The 19,894-nt window shown below is 44.7% G+C and overlaps 1 protein-coding gene across 1 annotated transcript in view; it reads right to left on the bottom strand.

Moving 5' to 3' along the window:
- The window catches only part of LOC109753348 (uncharacterized), a 28,868-nt gene extending 9,486 nt beyond the window's left edge, over window positions 1-19,382 (bottom strand). The window contains exons 1-4 of the mRNA XM_073498731.1: window positions 19,334-19,382; window positions 19,161-19,232; window positions 18,507-18,677; window positions 18,278-18,421 (exon numbers count right to left, since the gene is read on the bottom strand). Of these exons, the coding sequence (XP_073354832.1) occupies window positions 18,278-18,421; window positions 18,507-18,677; window positions 19,161-19,232; window positions 19,334-19,382 (436 nt within the window). The remainder of the gene's footprint in view (window positions 1-18,277; window positions 18,422-18,506; window positions 18,678-19,160; window positions 19,233-19,333) is intronic.
- Between the last annotated feature and the right edge of the window lie 512 nt (window positions 19,383-19,894).

Genomic DNA, 19,894 nt, shown 5'->3' with positions numbered 1-19,894 from the left:
TATTAGGAAGAACTTAAAAATGACGTAGCCATAAACTAGATGCATGTAACATGTAAAATTTGAACCTCTGGATCAAAGTCAGGCTCGGGATGAGGACCCGTAGTTCTATTGTACACAATGTACAGGTGACATTTCTTGCTGCCATTCAGATCAGAAAGCATTTTTTCTACATCATCTGGTCCTGCAATCAAGAACATTCCTTCTGGCAGCTTCCACGCAGACCCGGGTAAGAAGTAGTACAGTTCTGCTCCCATTTTGCAACCAAAAGTATCTCTCATTTCACTCATAATGAGATCGTAGGTCACTTTGAGGGGTTCAAAAATTCTGACCTCTGCCGGGTGTTCATCAAAGTATGCCTCGGGACATGTGACATCTCATCATCCCTACTAACAATAAATTCCATGACCAGCACCTAGTATCTCACATCAGAGTTAATACATTAAATGAGTAAAGGGGCAAACATAATTTTTTATGTGCATAGAAAAATTGCGGTGTTGTTACCTGCTTTTGTGGAATGTATCCTTCATGTCGAGTGACTGGGGATTGTGCCATCTCAAACCTTCTCACCTTGTTATGTGGAATGTATCCTTCATGTGGTGTGACTGGGGACTCTGCCATCCCACGTTTCTTATCCTGCGTATGAAACGTCGACAGCGGGTTTACACACAAATTTTAAAAGGTCATACCATATCTTGGGTATGGCATCGTTGGGAGGTACTTACAAGGGGAGAATTGAAGATATGTTGTTGGGGTGGAGTGATGTGGCATTGAACAGGTGACTCTATCGCACTTTCTCGAGTGGATGGCGACTGTGCCGTCTCATGATGCTTAGCCTACATACAATCGCCGACATAAGGTTGCCACAAATTGAAGATGTTTGTATCATAGAATACTAAGGTCCTTAATATATACAATCGGTGCGAAATACCTACAGGGGGAGAAAAATTGAAGACATGTTGTCGGGGTGGCCGTGAGATCGCACGGGCTTCTAACATATGTCCTTCCAAACGGACCTTCTCCAGCATGGCCTTATAATCCATGTCCGACCGCTCCTGTAGCAGCTTGTTGTCCATATCCGAACGTGCCTGCAACACATAGGCATCCATCCTGACTCGCTCTGTCTGTATAATACTGTCCACAAGCTTCCGGTCCTTCTGCAACGTTTGATGCATTTCCTTGTAGCCAAGGAAAAACTTTTTTTCCATGTCCTCACAGTCCCGCTTATACTTTTCTTCAATCTCAAGACGCATCTTCGCCATCTTACGGGAAAACTCCTCACGCTCCTCCTTTATCATCCTGTCCACGTATGAACGTTCTTTTTTGAGTTTCTTATCTACCTCAGCGCGATCCTTTTGCACCTTCAAGTCGATCTCCCGGCGCGCTTCATGCAAAGACTTGTCGTACTCCGCATGGTTGTTATGCGCCTCTGAGACCATGGTCCCTACAACAACACATATACCCATAGTATGAAAACTGTATCCACAACCTCATCCAACTAATTCCTAACAATACCACCGAGAAAATATATTCATAACCAGTTCGTACGAACAACTACTACAAACTATCAATCAAAAAGCTCTTGCATGACATCCTGTACTCCAATTACACCAGAACTACTCAACTATGGCAAAGGCTGTATTTTCTAATCTCTTCGAAAATGACTTCTTGGTCGAATCAATGGAAAAAATAATCAGCACTGCAATTGAAGATGGGAGGAGCCGTGGAGGAGACCTTTTTAATCCGGCGTCGGCGTGGTCGCTTCAGAAGCGATGGCGCGATCCCGGCGATGGCTATGTGAGGAGAAACAAGGTAGATGGGGGTGGTTAGGATAGGGTTGATATGCGGTAGAATGGGAAGGTATATATCCGTGATTGTAGGGATAATTAGTTATTTTGAAGTAATGCGCTTTGATGCAATTTTTTTAAGGAGCATGATCTTTTGGGGGCTTCCAAAACATGTGCACTGACCGCGGGTCCAACCACATATCACACAAGCCCGAGCCATCGCCGTGCCCGTGCCAACCCGCGGCCCACCATTGCCTCCCTTTCCCTTGCCCCACCAAATTGTTATTCTTCTCCGGCGACGAAGCCTGCCATCGCCACCGGACGGTGAGAGACGAGAGATGTCCATGTCCAGTTCGGCCTCTCCGTCATCATGGCCGCGGTATGGTTCACTACCGATGACCAGATGCCCCGACTGCCCACGCATCGCGCCACTGAAGCGTTTGACAACCATATCGGAGAAGAATGGAAACCATGGGCGGGAATTTGTGAAATGCGAGAGCAAACCAGAAGCGGGGAAGGTTAAATCTATGTTCTGTTGTGTCTTTTTGCTATGAATTCTGACCCCAGATTTATTTATATTTCCTCAGAATTGGTATTTAGGGTTTCCCTTCCCTTTTTCAGAACCTGAAAACATGCAAGCATTTTGAGTGGCTGGATGAATACGTTGAGAGGCTTCAAACGGATGGCCTCATTGATTTGAGGCACGGGGCAACCCTAGAGGTACATCTGCCATCGGCGGTGGATAATAAGGGCTATGCCAATGTTCCTCCGATGGTGGCGGATGCGGAACTCAAGGTGGAATTGAAGAAGATCAACAAGAACTTAAGGCAGTTGATCGATCTGAAGAAGCACGCAAATCAGATGGCCGCGGGATTTTATTTTTCAATAATTGTTGTGGGATTTGTTTACTTGTTGATCATCAGTCATTAGTAGTTGTTAACAAATTATTTCAGTCAGCTTCTGTATAAGCAATGTCATGCGTGCTTAATGCCTTGTATGACCAGACCAAGGAAAAGCTCATTTGAAATCTATTGGAAAGGACAAATAAAATTGAAAACTGATTTCTTGTTTCCAAAATAAAATTTGTAACTTATTGTTCTCTAAAAAAGGAAGAGCAATAAATTCCTTCCATGAATTTCAAGAAATAATTGTCAACCCATTTATTACGTGATATGTTTGGCGCAATTAGTAGCTAACTGGTTTTTTTAGGAATAGTGGCTACTTGGTTTGATACATGCCAAACATTACGTTCAGATTAGTTGCATCATTTCGTTCATTTTTTACCCAAAAAATCTATACAAAGTGTTAATTGGACAATGTGAACAATGTGGCATGTACCCTGAACCCTAACCACCCCCCCACCACACAGACACACAAAACCGTAAAAACATTCAAAATTTTGCTCCACATGGAAACCATTATGCATGAATTCTCTATGGGGTCATGGGATGCCATGATGAAAGTTTGGGATCATTAGTACATGTACACGCAAGTACGATCTCTGACACGTGCATTTCCGGTCCCTGTACATGTACATGTAAACCAACCCAACATCGATCCGGTTTAGTGGATGGATGCATGCTCTATGTGGCACGAAGTATGTCGGTCGAGCCAGTTGACGGGCCAGATCGATGCTACCGGAGGGATTCCATTGTAGACCAACGCTCGACCTATGTCCGGTGTGTGTGATAGGTCCACTGTAAGACAAACATAGTTCCGTCAACCCTAAAATCGTAAACACTGATAACCCTAACCCCCCCACTAAACCGTAAAAACATTCAAAATTTTGCCCCACATGGAAACCATTATGCATGCATTCTCTATGGGGTCATGGGATGCCATGAAGAAAGTTTGGGATTATACACGCAAGTACGATCTCTGACACGCGCATTTCCGGCCTAGCATGTCAACACCCCGAAAGCACTAGCTGGGTTCCTCACCTGTATGAAACAACCCAACATCGATCCGGTCCAATGGATGGATGCATGCTCTATGTGGGACGAAGTTTGTCGGCCGAGCCAGTCAACGGACCGGATCGATGCTACCGGAGGGAATCCATTGTAGACGAACGCTCCACCAATGTCCGGTGTGTGTGCTACGTCCACTGTAAGACAAACATAGTTCCGTCGACCCTAAAACCCTAAAACCCTAAACCCTGATAACCCTAACCCCCCCCACTAAACCGTAACAACATTCAAAATTTTGCCGCACATGGAAACCATTATGCATGCATTCTCTATGTGGTCATGGGATGCCATTAAGAAAATTTGGGATCATTAGTACATGTACACGCAAGTACGATCTCTGACACACGCATTTCCGGGCTTGCATGTCAACACTAAACCCTAAACCCTGATAACCCTACCCCCCCACTAAACCCTAAACCCTGAACCCTGATAACCCTAACCCCCCCCCACTAAACCCTAAACCCTAAACCCCTAAACCCTAATAACCCTAAACCCCTAAACCCCTAAACGAGTTGACAAGATTTTCTTAATTTTTTTATATCATTTATCCAAATCTCACATAACTCACGCGGCCCACCCCTCCCTAAATACCGCGATTACAGCTCCGCATTGTAACCACCCGGGCCGTCCGCACCTCCCACGACCGCTGCAAGATCAGATCGGAGACGCCGGTCGCCCACGGAATACAGGAGTCGGCGGCCACCACTCGCCGCCCACCGCCAACGTGATCTGAGGGGTCGGATGTCAGTGTTCTTCTCGCCGCCTCCTCCTTGCGTGAACGCGCCGTTTTTCCTTTGCGCCGTCGACCGCGCTATACCGGCACTTATAGTTTGTGACGCACTAACCGCCGCCATGTACTTGGCGGCACCGTCTCCGAGAGAAGGTATTACCTGATCGTAACTCTTTATAATCGTTGTCGGCCGCTCCTTTAGTAGTTGAACCCTCATAGGTTTTGCACCCAAATAGGTTCTCTGCTTAAACCCATAAGTGGATGATATGTTAAATGACCCAGTTAATTTTGTTAAAATTAATTCGCTGCTAATTTTGTTATACATTTTCCAATTTTGTTCAGATTAGTTGAGCCGGATTTTATCATTGCATAGGAGCCAGCAATGTCAGTTTCAGATACGAACCTTCATAATGGAGAAAAGCCCATCTCCGAAATTACCGATGCGGTAAGTAATTGACTGTTTGTGTACAATCATTTCGTACACATAATTCATGTGTACTCAGTATAATTTAATGGCATGTAACAGGAACTCGGCGAAAAGCATGGTCATATGAAGTTAGTATGCTCACAGACAAGGTTCGGAAAAACCATGAAACTGTTGTCACCAGACCACAAAAAGTACATCATATCAGAAACCAGTCTTGGCGGTCTAACCCAGATGCATGAAGTGACTCTACGGCGCATAATGTTGGTTAGACTAGCCAAGAGCATAGATATGGACACCCAATCCATTACCATCGGAAAAACGCCAATTCCTATAACAAAAGAGGACGTGCAGTGTATATTTGGCATTCCGATAGAAGGGGAGGATATAGAGCCACATCTGGAAATGCAAACCGACACAGAATTGTTTACCGCCTATGCAAACAATGGGCAAATTTTGATTTCTGACCTTGAAACGGCGATCCGAGCTTCCAAAGCCCCAGACGGCGATTTCCTGAGACGGTTCATTCTGTACGCAATTGGTAATGTACTAGCACCAACAGTACAACTGTATGTGGACTCGAAATATCTCAACCTTGTTACAGATCTTCAAAACCTTCGGAAATTTAACTGGGGATGTTTCACACTTAATCACTTCTTCAAGTCCGTTCACAATTTTAGAACTCGAGATCACGTAAATCTACAAGGAAATCTAATTCTGCTCCAGGTTAGTGCTAGATCACTACTTAATGTCCTTTAATTATTGTTCTGTTGCATATCTGTATGGTGATGAACTAATTTATTGTGTAGTATTGGTACTGGGAGCACGTGCGTAGTGGCCGATTGATGTATGCTTCTAGACCCCCACCATTGATCGCACGATGGGATGAAACGACGGCTACTTTAAGAAGCGATGCTTACGACAAAGGAGGTCTTCATAACGGGCTGGTACCTATCTACAATTGAACTTTCTATATCCGATTTTTTATTTGGTACTAATGGTTCATTATATTTTATAAAAAAGGCTGTCATGGAAATTTGTGCTCCTCAACGACCGTCTGAGAATTCTAATAATTTTCCAAGAAAAAATGATGAACATGTGCATCAACATGATTCGTATCGAGCACCATCACAAGGACAACAATTTAGTAGCCAGCAAGTATGTACTCCAAAGACTATTTGTTTTTGCAATATCACAAATAGGTGTCATGGAACCTCATTCATTTAGCTATTGTTATCAACGGGGTTTTATTTGGTTTACACAGATTGACATGGTAGTTGAAGCCATGAATGCACGCTTAGCTGATCATGAAAAGAAGGTAGGCAGGAAGTTAATGGAAATTGAGCACAGATTTGATGTCAAATACCAGACGCTAGCTGAAGACTTGATCGACATGAAGACTAAAACTGGCACTAATCCTAGGTTGTCGAAGGCCGAGGACGAAATTAAAGACTTAAGGAGGGAACTACATGTATGTCATACTGTGCATTTTGTATTTTGTATGAATATGTTCCTTCATGTTCATTATTGTTTGCATTGTTACAGGAATTAAAATACGAATTTAGAAGCAACCGACAATTAGTGTCACAGAAAGGAGGCGTGCAGGTGATCTTTATGGCCCAACACGTTAATATCTAAAAGTAACAAACTAATGATGAACTACCTTTGTTCTTTGTAGGATCAAGTCAATGTGTGCAATTCATCACTGACAGGAACTCCTAGGGCTATCCAATTCACAGCAGGGACTTCGACTACACCAAGTGCAAGACATGTGACGGAAAACAATGAGAATCCAGAATTAACTCCGATGAAGCCTGTCTTTGGTAATGATTACAAGTTCATGGATGAGGACATAGAGACAGCCGTTTACATCCGCGGAACATACGACCCTGTTGAAATAGCTAGAATCGGAGACATTACCCTCACAGCAGAAAAACTGAAGCGAAATTTGGACGAGGAATACATTTATGGTGATGTAAGCCCATTATACTCTAGTCTACATCATTACTGCAACAACTTTCTTATTATTGTATGATTGAAAATTTGGCAGGTTATTATGGCATATGCTCGCATTAGCCAAATTGAGAATGATACTACCTCAATCATATCCCCTGAAGAAACCGAAAAGCTGTTACAAATGAAGGGGGTGGTTCCTGTTGGACGTGCAGCCTCATGGTTAGCTCGTGTAGCAGAAAAATTTGTAGGGCGCCGAAAGGTACATGTTTTCCTCAGTTTCATAGTTTATGTACACACTGTACACGACAAATTTCAGTTCTCAACCCAACCCAAATTTTACTGCAGGTGCATGTCCCACTGAATGTACACCAAAACCATTGGATGCTAATGATGTTTAATTTTGACAAAAAAGAAATTCAGACTCTGAACTCCATGAATTATCATTGCGACAAGACCAAGGAAGATTCTCTTGTAAGTGTTCTCTTGCTGCCTCTTTTGATCCGCATGGCACATGAGCTCCCAAAGTACCGTAACCCTATGTATAACTCGTCGTACCCTAGGTGGACTCGATTCAGTTCTGCATCGACGAAGCTGTCAAGAATGGGTTGATATCACCAGCTAAGAACATCAATTTTGCCGAATGGACCAAAAAACGCTATGAGAACATACCACAACAGACCGATGGGTAGGCATGGCCTCATAAATTATTATTTGCCTACACGAATAAGATTACTGATCTTTAACTAAACATCGCATGACTTCCTGTGCGGTTTGGACACTGCAGTACATGTTGTCATGGAACGGGGATGAAATGACCGATATTTTCAACCAGGTAATTGAATGCCTAATTAACATTTGTACTTTGTTTAGCTTGAAAGCTATGCTGACATAAGTGTCGGTTATCAAATATAGGCAAGGATAGATATTTTCAGGTGGAAAATATGTACAGCCTTACTGCATTCAAATTGCAACGCGCTTCGTCTCGAATCATATAAATTCCCCATAATGGTTAGTGCTACATCAAGAATATATCATTTATTTCATAAGTCTCATGATTAGAACTAACGCAGCACTCTCTCTTATACAGAAGGAGGTGTACGATGCCCAGCAAGCAGTTCTACCTGATGGTTCAGAAGACGACATGCAATTAGTAAACAATCCTGATGGTTCCAACGAACCCGACACATCCAACTCCCAGAAGGATACCGGTGCACCCAACTCCCCCAATAGTGGTGCACCCAACTCCCCAAAAAGGAAGAGAGCACGTGGACGCCCGAGAAAGCTAGTCAATCCCGAGGAAGCAGCAAAAACAAAGAGTCTTAAAGAACTAAAACTTAAATTTGACAGCAAGACCATAGCCAACCAAGTGTCTTCGTTTCCATCACGGTCACGCAGAGAGCATAAACCAGCACCAGCTTTATTGAGCCCATTCAAACACAAATAGGTTGCATCAATTGATAAATGCTCATGCTCATGCTCTACTTTTAGCATCATTTCATACACGTTTAGTTCTTATCACAAAGTGGAAATAGGTACTTTTGGCAATCATGAGCATCCTCTACTTATAGCAATATCTAATGCATCATCAGTACAAAGCTTGATTTGGCAATAGGTGGAATCGGCAATCATTTGCATGGTTTAATTTTGTGAAGCTATAATCATGCTGAGTTATACACTAAACATAATCATGCCAAGCTATAACTACCATAGTCATAAACCAGGCTTTTCTTAAGCACAGGTGCTTATTTGTACAGGGTAGACGCATAACTAGGCGTCTCTCCTGTAGAAATAGGCACCAGTGCTTTAGAAAAACCCTGTTTATTTTTCTAAGCACCACCGTACGCATCAAGCATTGTACAAGGCTTATCATGCATCACCAAAATAGTATTAACAACTTGGAACACTAAACCAGAGTAGCAGCAAACTCTTAAGATAAACGGCAGATCAACCACCGCACAGCATAAGTTCAGACACACCATAGGACATAAGTTCAGACACATCGAACAACAAAGAAACATAGATATCATAAAAGGACACTGCGCTAGCAACTTGAAGGCAGACTTTGATCTCTCTTCATGCCGCGTAGTGGCAGTGGTAGTAGGGGTCAGCCTCCTGTGCTTCTGAAATTTCCACACCTGATTTGATGTTGTCTATTATCTTCCAAGCCTTGTAGGTGGCGTACGCATCCTTCGCTGCGTACTCGATGAGGTAGTCTGGCAGCGGGCTGATCCCCCACAGTTTATGGTCTTCGGTCCTGTTGATCTTCTTCTTCATGTTTTGGTAAAATGGGTGGATGACGCTGGCTGCAACATCAGCCAAGGAGTCGTACTACTTCTTTCTGCCGGCATATGGAACTCTATAGTTTTTCTGAATGTCGATGTACTTTTCGGGATTGATCTCCAAACCAGACATCTTCAGCATCTCTTTGTCATTATGAATGCTGAAACCGGCAAAGGTGAACAACTTCTTCTCCTGGAGGAAGCTCTTGAGGCGCTTGGGCCTTCAAGGGGAGAGACATATTGAAGATTAGTAGTAATTTTGAAGATGAATGCATGAAGTACATGATGTTATTTCTCTTTTTGGATCATACAGTTGAAAATAACACTACAGCAAACTACTTCACTACATCAACTTCAGAAACAACTTTTAATACATCTAGTCCAGTGCATCCACACCGGTAGACACGACACTAATGCATCAATATCAGAAACTACACTAGTAGACACAACACTAATACATCTAGTCCAGTGCATCAACTTCAGAAAATAACACTAATGCATCCACAGGCGGTAGACACAACACTAATGCATCAAGATCAGAAACTACACTAGTATATCAAGTTTGGTGATTAATCTGGTGCAAGATTTTAAGATACTAATCCAGTGCATCAGGGTAAAAATCTATGCCAGTGCATGTACTTGAGAAACCACACTAGTGCGTGCACTTCACAATCTATACTAGTAGATGTAGTTGAGAAACTAGGGTATATGAGTAGGATGGCTCACCATTTTGTGGCCGCAGCGATGTGGTAGACCAGGCAGAGTTCATCCACGCATAACTGCAGAACTGCTGCGTACTGCGGAGGTTCGTCATCCCTGGTATACTCCACATGAACGCCGACGAATCTAGGATACCTGCCGACGGCTTTCATGAAGAGCCCGGTGAGCATTTCGTCGGCAGTGTCTGGATTGCTGGTGCAGACGACCTCCAGCGTCTCTTTGCCGTGGAGTTCCACCTTGTCAAGTTTGGTGGTGTAGTCGCGCTTCTCACCGGGGACCTGAACGTCGTCTTCCTTGATGCTCTGCTCTTCCTTGATGCTCTGGTCGGACGTCTCGCCACAGTGACGCTTGGTAGACGGCTCCTCCGCCATTGCCCTTCTCCAGCGACGGCGGTTTTGAGACAGAGACGGTGGTTGCAGTTTGTGGAGTAGATGGACGTGGTTCGCATAATGAGGGAGGAATGGAGGAGAAGGTGCCTTTTTGAGTTCTGGGGGAGGCGGTTCGTCGCGTGAGGGAGGCGCTCGTCGTTATCGTGATCGTGGGGGTCGTGGGGCTCGTGCTGTTCGTGTTCCATTCTGTAACCACCCACGGGCCTGCAACGATAAAATGCTTAAAACACTTCTGACATGAAAAAAAGAGAGCAAAAAACAGAGTACTATCGGTCTCACAAGTGCACGCGGTCGTGCACCTCCTGCGGTTTGCCATCAATTGCTATCGGTCTCACAAGTGGGTCCCCTTGTCATCCACACAACCGCACCACCACATGTACCACATTTTTCTTTCTCCCTGTCTCGACCACTCCACATCTTTCTTTCTCCCCTTCCCGACCAGCGCCGCCGCCGCCGCCATCTCCCGACGACCCCTCTCTTCGCTGCCGGTGCGCGGCCGCCGCCAACTCCGGCAAGTACGTGAGATCTCCCCTCTTCTTCCCTTCCCCAACCGCTTCTCCCTACGGAGGCGGATCTGAGCCGATTGGTTTGGACTGAAACTTAGTTTTTGGATTGGATCTTGATTTGGTTTCTATGGTTTGAACCTTTGGATCCAATCCAAAAGTTGAAAACGGTTTGGACTGGGTTGGATGACGAGCATGTATAGTTCGGTTTGGTCTAGATTCTGAATGAAAATATCTGGATTGGTTTGGTTTTGATGTGTGCCGTGGATTGGACTGGTTTTAGTTTGGATGACGAACTATTCCCAGGTTTAGATGAGACGGGCATTGCCATTGTCATTGGCATTGCTTTATTACGTAGATGATAGTAAATAGATTGATTGGCCATAGCCAGTATAGGTTATTACTATGATTTATTATATGTATGATCTTTGTATTGTACTATGTACAATTCAACTTAGAGTTCAACATGTTCTGTGTAGAATGGAGGAAGCACCATGTGGACGCTGCAACTCACGGTGCCGGACCAGCCTTTCTACTGCCACACTGTTCGGCATCTACTTCCAGCCTTCTTTTGTTGTTGCAGCGGTAACAATTTATATGAACCTTCTGACAGTACATTCTTTTTTTTGCTATTTCCACTAATGTATTGTGTCTGTTATTTGTTTTTATCTTACACAGATCGTACCATGCAATGTGAGATTGGCATTCAATGAGCTCATCGGAGACACCGTGACCTTCGACGCTCTTGGGGGCCCATACACTATGCAGGTCGAGAAGGGGCGAAAGATAACCCAGATAGGAGGAGATGATTGGGATCGTTTCATCGCCCGCATACGTCTTAGTGGGGGTGATTGATCAGCTTCTCCTTGAGAAGAGATAGGCCCAGGATTTCTGTTATCTATCTAAATTTGATTCCGGATAGTGAGGATGAAGTTCATGAGGAGGAAGATGGTGCTGATTCAGATGATGACGATTCAGATGATGATGAGAACCCACTTGTTGAATACCTGTATGCCCAAGGACTCAGACTGGGCGACGAGGAAATCGGCAACCTCTGGGACATGCTTCCGCTACGTGAAGACTACCTAGGGAAGCCATTCGTGACCCGCCTCACAAGGACGAATGTTAAACGGCATATCATGGTATGTTACTTAGTTTGGTAATTACATGATATGCATGCTTAGTTAGTGTAGTAGTTCATATGATATGCATGTTGTAGTACTGTGATGAGAGGCCTAGTTTAGAATTCATTTAGTGAAGAATTTTATGACATGCATGTAGTGTAGTAATATGCGATGATATGCTTAGTGTACGCAGTAATCTAATGATATGCCTAATTACTGTAGTAATTTGATGCTTGGCGTATAGTGTAGTGATGTGATGATATATATGCTCAGTGTTGAATCCAATGATATATGTGTCTTGAAGTGTATGCTTTGTTGATAATTGCACGTGACATGATCATATATCATGTCAACTGTTTTCAGAAATTACCTAAGAGGTTACTTGATAGCTGTGGCATCAACCCGGACGAAGAAGGCATGACTGCTGGACTACGCCTTACCAGAACGGGCTCCATCACCTGCTGTGCCTATGCAGTGGACACGGACGGTCGCACTGTCTTGAGCAGGGCAGGGTGGAAGAAGTTCCTTCGTGCCAAGAATCTTCGGGTAGGACAGGCCATCCTACTCAGTGTTGCGAACACCCGTCGCCATGACTTGAGGATGATGATCACCATCCACCTCATTTAGAACTGGGGTGGGCCATGTATCAATGTGAAATGAACTTATTATGTTAGCTCTTGTTTGCAAGTACTTGTCGTGTATTACCGTACCTATATCTACTCATATCTAGGTACTATTGCTTGTGATGGATTGCAACTATTATTAACTGGTAACTAATGCTCTACTACCTATGATTATTCCACTGTGTTACATGGTAACTGTTATATATGTTTGCTGAAGCTTCCGAAGAATTTTACATACATCGTTTAAAAAATGTTCATGAATTATATTTTTTCATCAACTTCAAAAAATATTCGTATTATTAAGAAATTGCGAAAAAATTTAAAATTCACGCTTTCTTAAGAAAAACATAAACATATTTTGAATTCAGGCACAATTTTTTAAACGATGAACTGTTCTTGAAATCAGGAAAATTTTCCAAATTCAGAAATATATTTTTGAAATTGTGAACATTTTTAAAATTTCCTAATATCTTTTACGAATTCATGAACATTTTTGAAAAATTCATACATTTTTCAAAATATTTTGAACATTTACTAAAAATTCATGAACATTTTTTTAACATATGAACACTTTCTGAAATCACGAACATTTTTTGAATCTGTGAGATTTACCATGTCCTGAACATTTTTTCAAGCCATGAAGAACTTTGGAATGCGAACATTTTTTCGCAATTTGCAACTTTGTAGAAATCCTGAATTACTTTCAAAAGGAAAAATAGAAAACAGAAAAAAATAAAAAGGAAAAACGAAAGGGGCTTCCCGCCCCTCACATGGGCTGGCCTTAAGGGCGCACGAGGGACGGCGGGTGCACGCTTCCTTGGTTTCGGGCGTGTTGGTCGTCATATAGGATCGTATGCCCGGCCGTATACGTATTTGTTTGTATACGGCGGCCTTTCGTGCACGCGTGAAGCCGCCCGCGCGTGGGGCAGCACGTGTCACGGGTAGTTGCCAAAACTGTCCCATCATATAAATGTGGACGGCAACCACCTCCGGCCGCATCGCCCACCATTTCCCCCCGCCGCATCGTCTCCCTCTCTCCACTCCCCACTCCCCAAAACCCTCTCCTCTCCAACCTCCTCGTCTCCCTCACCGCATCCTCTCCATCGCCATGGCGGACGCAGGAGGCGAGCGCCCCGATTGGGGCGCAGATCTGGTGGAGCAGGCGCGGTAGGTCGCTGCGGGAACCTTTGTGAGGGGGCGTGCCGGCATCCAGCGCGGTGCTCCCTCCGTTGGAGATCTGGAGAAGGCAGGGCCGGGCCGCAGCAGCGCGGTCCAGCCAGATGCGCCCGCTCTGGCGATCTCCGGCGAGGCGCAGAAGGTGGAGGCGGGCTCTGTCGAGGCGCAGAAGGTGGGGGCGGGCTGTGGCGAGGCGCACGAGGTGGAGAAGGTGGAGGCCGGCTCCGGCGAGGAGGAGGCGGAGCAGAAGGTATCTGCTTATCACTTTTAGTTGGTAGTTTTTAGATTGTAGTGTTTGTGGCCAGAACTTTGTTTGGTTAGATTTGTGCATGGCCTTGTGATTTGGAAATTGTCTACCTGAGGTGATTAGATGGTGCATTAGTTTGGTTGTAAATATAGTGAAGGATGTGCTCATGTACTGGGTGTTGTCATGTTAATCCAAAAGAGCTTCTCAAGGGCTGGATTTTTGTGTGCTGGATTGGGGCTTCTGAAGGAGAGGGGAAGCGTGGTCGAGGGGAAGGGGCAGTCTATGCTTATTTAGTTTGGGTTAGTTGTTTAATTTTGTTGTTGCTTCAGACATATTGACAGCATTGAACATCCTCTGCAATGCCGTTGCTTTAGAGATAAAAGCATCTTGGGGTTTTTTCAGATGCTTATTAGATTAGTAGTTGAATTTTTGCTTGTTAGATTTTAATTAGTATGAGGTTGAATACCTTATTTAAGGGGGAATTTAAGGTCAGATAGATGTCATATGATTATTAGATCTGTAGTTCAATGCTGCTGACATTTATGATTATTTGATTTGATCTGTGGTTCAATGATACTGGATGGAAACATATTTGATTTGGAATGCATTAATTTTGATGTGCCAATGAATTGATTTAGATGATACAAGATTCATCTATAGTATAATTTGTTGTTGTTTTGGTAAGTAATGAAATTTTAGATGTTTGTTGGAGATGTATGCATTTATAGTTGAAGTTGTACCTAATTAACTACTGCATTATGTTAATATGTGTAGGAGCTTTGCTGCATTATCCCAAAAACAGTAATCTGTGCATATTGAAATTTGTAGTTGGCTTCTGTAATTAGTATATACTATATGTAAAGTGTGAAGTAAACATTCCAAGGCAGGATCCTAGCAACAAAATATACTATATGTTTCCATTAAGTAGTGTGGGGGGGGGGGGATTCCCTCAAAAGAAAAGTGTTGGGTAAATTCAGGGAATGTCAAGAATCCAGCTTGCATTTTCATTAGCATTTATGAAGGAAATCATTTGTCTTTTGATTGATTGCTTAGATTCTTTATTTATAAGGAAAGCATTTGGTCACTTGCAACATACCAATGTGGTTCACATTCACAATTTTGTTTGTAATGACATTCTGTTAACTGCAATTCAATTCATTGTAATTGATGTGCTTGTTTGACAATATAGCAGGAGGAGGAGGATCTTGTGGGCAACAAGAGGAAGTGGGAAAAGACTGGGTTCTACCCATATGACTCTGATGAAGATGAGCCGTACGAGGTAAGGCCTAGTTGAAATGTTATTTGTGCATTGAGTTAGTATTACGTGTTTATAGTTTTTTGAATGCATAATGTATTAATGTCAGTCATTAATGTGTGCAGTATGAATCTGGCGATGATGTGGACGAGGGGAACGTCGAGTCCTTTGAAGAGAAGGAGGTGCAGAAGATCAGGGCCCAAGGATCTGCCATGTACTACAATTGGAGGAAGGACAAGTACAGGTGCCCCTACTGCAGCAAGCCCAAGCCCAGGTCTGGGTTGCAGGAGCATCTGATGGAGCATTGTCGGGCTACATCCATCAGCAGTCATGACTACAAGATCAGTGCTCAGCATTCTGCCCTCCACAAGGTCCTGAAAAACCCTAACATGTAGTTGCCCTAGACCCTGGTTGTCGTATGATGGAGGAAGCCTCAGTTCTTTTGGTGAACTTTATGTGGTATTCTGATGGTGGAAACTTTTAGTGCTAATGTAGTATGAACTTTATCTAAGTGTAGTACTGTCATGTGTAAACATATCTAATATGCTAGTGGTCTGAACTTTGAGGTGTCTGCATCAGCAAGTGTGCTGTGTGGATGCTGCTATCTATGGTAGTAATATATATTGCTATCTATATTTCTGTCCCTTAAATTTGCCATTATGGTTCCTTAGATGTATGATTTGCTTGAATTTAGCTGCTGCAATGATCAGACATGCCGCATCAGTGTTGCTTCACTGATCAGGCATGCTGCAAACACTTGGTGAAAACATGCATATTCATATCAGCAACATTGATATGGCATCGGAGTACTACCCAGTACTTCGTATTTGTCTGCCGTTAGATCGACATCAACGAACGGTTCTAAAAAAAGCCCAACCACTCTAAAACATGAGTAAGCCAACATCCCTACAAAAATTATTTCACTCCTTATGTCTATTTTTTTGCTGAATCATTAGGAAGCCCTAAATATTTGGATGCAAGATCACCGACATGGCACTACTGAAATATTTCAGTGTCTACATCTCTGTACTGAAAGTGCATTACTGAAATATTTCAGTGGCTACGGTTGTGTGTACTGAAACAGCACCACTGAAATATTTCAGTTGCTACATGCGTGTACTGAAACAGCACCACTGAAATATTTCATTTCGTACATGCGTGTACTGAAAGTGAACCACTGAATTATTTCAGTGGGTACGTGCATGTACTCAAAGTGCACCACCGAAATATTTCAGAGGCTACATGCTTGTACTGAAACAGCACCACCAAAATATTTCAGTGGCTACGCGCGTGTACTAAAACTGCTACACCGAAATATTTCTGGGGTTGCGTGGGTGTACTGAAACTACAGTACTGAAATATTCAGTGTCTACCCGTGTGTACTCAAATTGCATTGCACTACTGAAATTTTTCAGTGTGTACCCGTGTGTACTACAATTGCACTACTCAAATATTTCAGTATGAACCTGTCAGTACTGAAATATTTCAATGCCTACAACTATCTACTAAACTTGCAGTATTAAAATATTTCAGTGTCAACCCAGAGTCTATCACTCTAAATTGTGTACTGAACTTTTCTGGAGGCACTGCTTGCAGCCAAAATATTGCAAGTTCAATTTACACAGATTGCATCACGTAATTTGAACACAACTCTTGAGGTGACAGACAAAATTTCCTAACATGGATACAACTCCAGCACATCAAAACGTAGCAAGTAAACATAGCAATGCTATATGCCTAGACTCATTACAGCCTCGTCGATCAAACTAAGCTGCCATCCAGAGGCTACGGATTCAAGTACACAGGTAGCAAGAACATATTGCAGAGAATCAAATTAAGCAAGTGGCAAGTAATGATGAATGAAATTCGGCAATCATACCCTAAACATAGCTACGGCTGCCGTTCAGACGAGGAGAGCGGCGAGGGAAGCGTGGAGAACGGCGGGGAAGCGATGTCGCGACCACTGTCCTCCTACTCTTGCGCTTCGGAGTCATCTCCGACTCGGTTGGAGGCTCCACAATCTGCAACGGCACCTCGTGCACCGTGGGTTCCTGATCCAGTGGATGCTCTACCCTGGATCTGAACGCCCACCACCTACGCATGTTCCACGGGCTAGACGAATCGGCCTGCTCCATCGCCCAGAGGAGGATCTCGACCTTGTGCATCGGTTGTGCGGGTGGGGGGGGGGGAAGCTTTGCCCTCTCCCTCCTCGTCATTTGCTTCAAAGTGGCCATTGTCGTCCAGTTCATCTGCAATATGTTGTGAAACCAAGAACGGATCTCCGTTAACCTGGCCATCTTGACCTGGTCGCCGCCGGCGATCTCCACGAAGTCGGTGTTCTCGCCGCCGCCGATGTGCTCGATCTGCTGCTCCATCGAGGATCTTGCGTGGATGGAAGAGGGGGGGGGGTGGATGTGGAAGATGAGAAGAGCAAAGTTGCGGCCGCGAGAAGGAGGAGAAGGCTAGGAGATGGCCGCGGTTGCAATGGTGATGGAAGAGGGGAAGGAGCACGGCGGCGGCTTTGCATTGGACGAGAGGGGCGTCGGTTTTGCATTGGAGGAGAGGGGCGGCGGTTTTGCATTGGACGAGAGGGCCCCACCTTGTCATATATTTCCTAGGACTAAAATGCCCCTAGACTAATAGTACTTTCGAGTACTTTCATCCGCGTACTTTCGAGTACTACGTATGTATGCGCCGTTAGATCGAGACAAACGAACGGCTCCAAAAAATGCCAACTACTGTAAAACTTGTATAAATATAATGCCTAACAAGATTTGTAGCAATACATGACACATGGATATTTTACATATCATCGAGCAGGGAATTCAAATTAATGTGACGACTATCTTTAAACTTACAATGATTGACCCCTGTTCAGACGCTGACGGGCGTTAGAAGCAAATAAGATGAGGTTTGTTTTAATTTATGGCAACAGGAAAATTGCTTATAGGTTAGCTGAGCTCTTGGCAAAACAAGGCCGAGCAGAAAACAATTCTCATAGAGAAAAACGTCCAGCACAAAACAAGGGAGCAGGGGAGTAGTCAAGACTATGAGCATACAGTAAAGGAAATTTAAAACCAAATTAAGATCCACTTGATACCAAGAGCTGCAGCTGAATGAAGAAGAGTAGACATGGTTCCATCTTTATGGCGCTGATGCAGATCAGCTCCACGATCAAGAAGGTACCTGACGGCAGGGAGGTGGCCTTCGGTGAGGGCATGCTCCACAGGTGTATAGCCTAGCATTATGATCAAGGTGAAGTTGATGATCGAGCCATAAATAAAAACTGTATATACATTAAGACCGGAAACGGGCGAACGAATTACCCCGGGCATCAGGCTTGTCGATCTCCACCATATTGACCTCCTCGATGAGATACTGGTAGACCGGCAGCCTGCCGAGGCCACAGGCGGCGTGCAGCGCGTTTACGCCGTGGAAGGTCGTGTTGGCCACTGTCGCGGGGATCCCATGCCCGTGCACGTCCAGCTCCTTTGCAATCTCTTCATTCCACACAGCAAAAAGAGGAGCACTGTTAGTTAGGAACATGAATCATAGTCAGTCATGTCAAGATTGTACAAGTCCGGCTCAAATCAAGAAGAAATCGGCACTGATCCTTAAGAAAGGGGTTCAGAAATCCCCAAGTTCGCTGCAACGAGAGAATCTCAAGCATCACATCCAACGTAAATCACAAGCAAAATTGACTTCTCCGAATTACCCCGCAAAAAAAAAAGACATCTCCGAATTGAACCCGAGGAACCAATTAAGGCCCAGCATCGCATTAATTCCAACCTAAATCACAAGCGAAACCCTAATCCCCAAGGAACCCGAGGAACGAATTAATATTAAGCCCCAGTATCTACCGATCGGAGGCGAGGCGCACACGGTAGCAAACAAAACCCTAAGGCCGCCGCCAGATCTAGCGAGCAGATGGACGCCGGAGAGAGGAGAGGGGGGGGGGGGGGGGGGGTCAGTGCGGCCCTTACTCTTGATCTCGAGGACGTCGCCGTCGTGGGCGGCTTCCATGAGCCTGGCCTCCGGCGGCCACCGGGCGCGGTCTGCACACATCAAGCGAATCGAGCGTTCAGACGGCCGGCGGAGGGAGAGGGGAGGGCTAGGTAGATCAACCGTCGACCGATTAGGGCGCCGTGGCGGTCACCTTTGCCGAGGAGGAATTCGTAGCAGCGAGGCAGCGACCGCGTCCTCATCACTGGCGGTGGTGGTGGGTGGCGGAGCAAGCCGATGAAGGAAGGAAGGTTCTGGAGTGGGTGGGGGAAGAAAAAATGGCGGGAAGGGAGTGGGTGGGCCCGCAGGCGGGAGATCCTATAGGAGGTGGACACGTGCCCTACGGTGGATGAGACCATGGGGTGACACTCCTGCCATTCTTTGCTTCTCCATTCCTAGTTTCGAAATTTGTATTTGAACTTTTTTTTTCGTTGTGCATTTGAACTTGCTTTATTGACCTCCTCCGACAGTGACGAAGGTGGCGTTGGCCACAACCGTTGGTGTGGTATAGAAATGCTCGGTGGGTGACATTCGCCACCTTCGGTCCTCCGCTCAAGGCTTCGAGGGAGACCCAAGGGCCCAGGAGCAGGAGACCAATGGTGGGCGACTTGTGTGGCAATAACAACAACAGTGGCTTTGCAAAAACCGGAGTTGCCTTGGTTGTGTGGTGATGCCCAACTATGGTGGCTTGGGTCACATGATATCGGTGCCGCTC

This window comes from Aegilops tauschii, chromosome 5 (genome assembly GCF_002575655.3).
Source record: "Aegilops tauschii subsp. strangulata cultivar AL8/78 chromosome 5, Aet v6.0, whole genome shotgun sequence".
NCBI classification, from domain to species: Eukaryota; Viridiplantae; Streptophyta; class Magnoliopsida; order Poales; family Poaceae; genus Aegilops; species Aegilops tauschii.
This window is presented reverse-complemented; position numbering and strand designations above follow the sequence as displayed.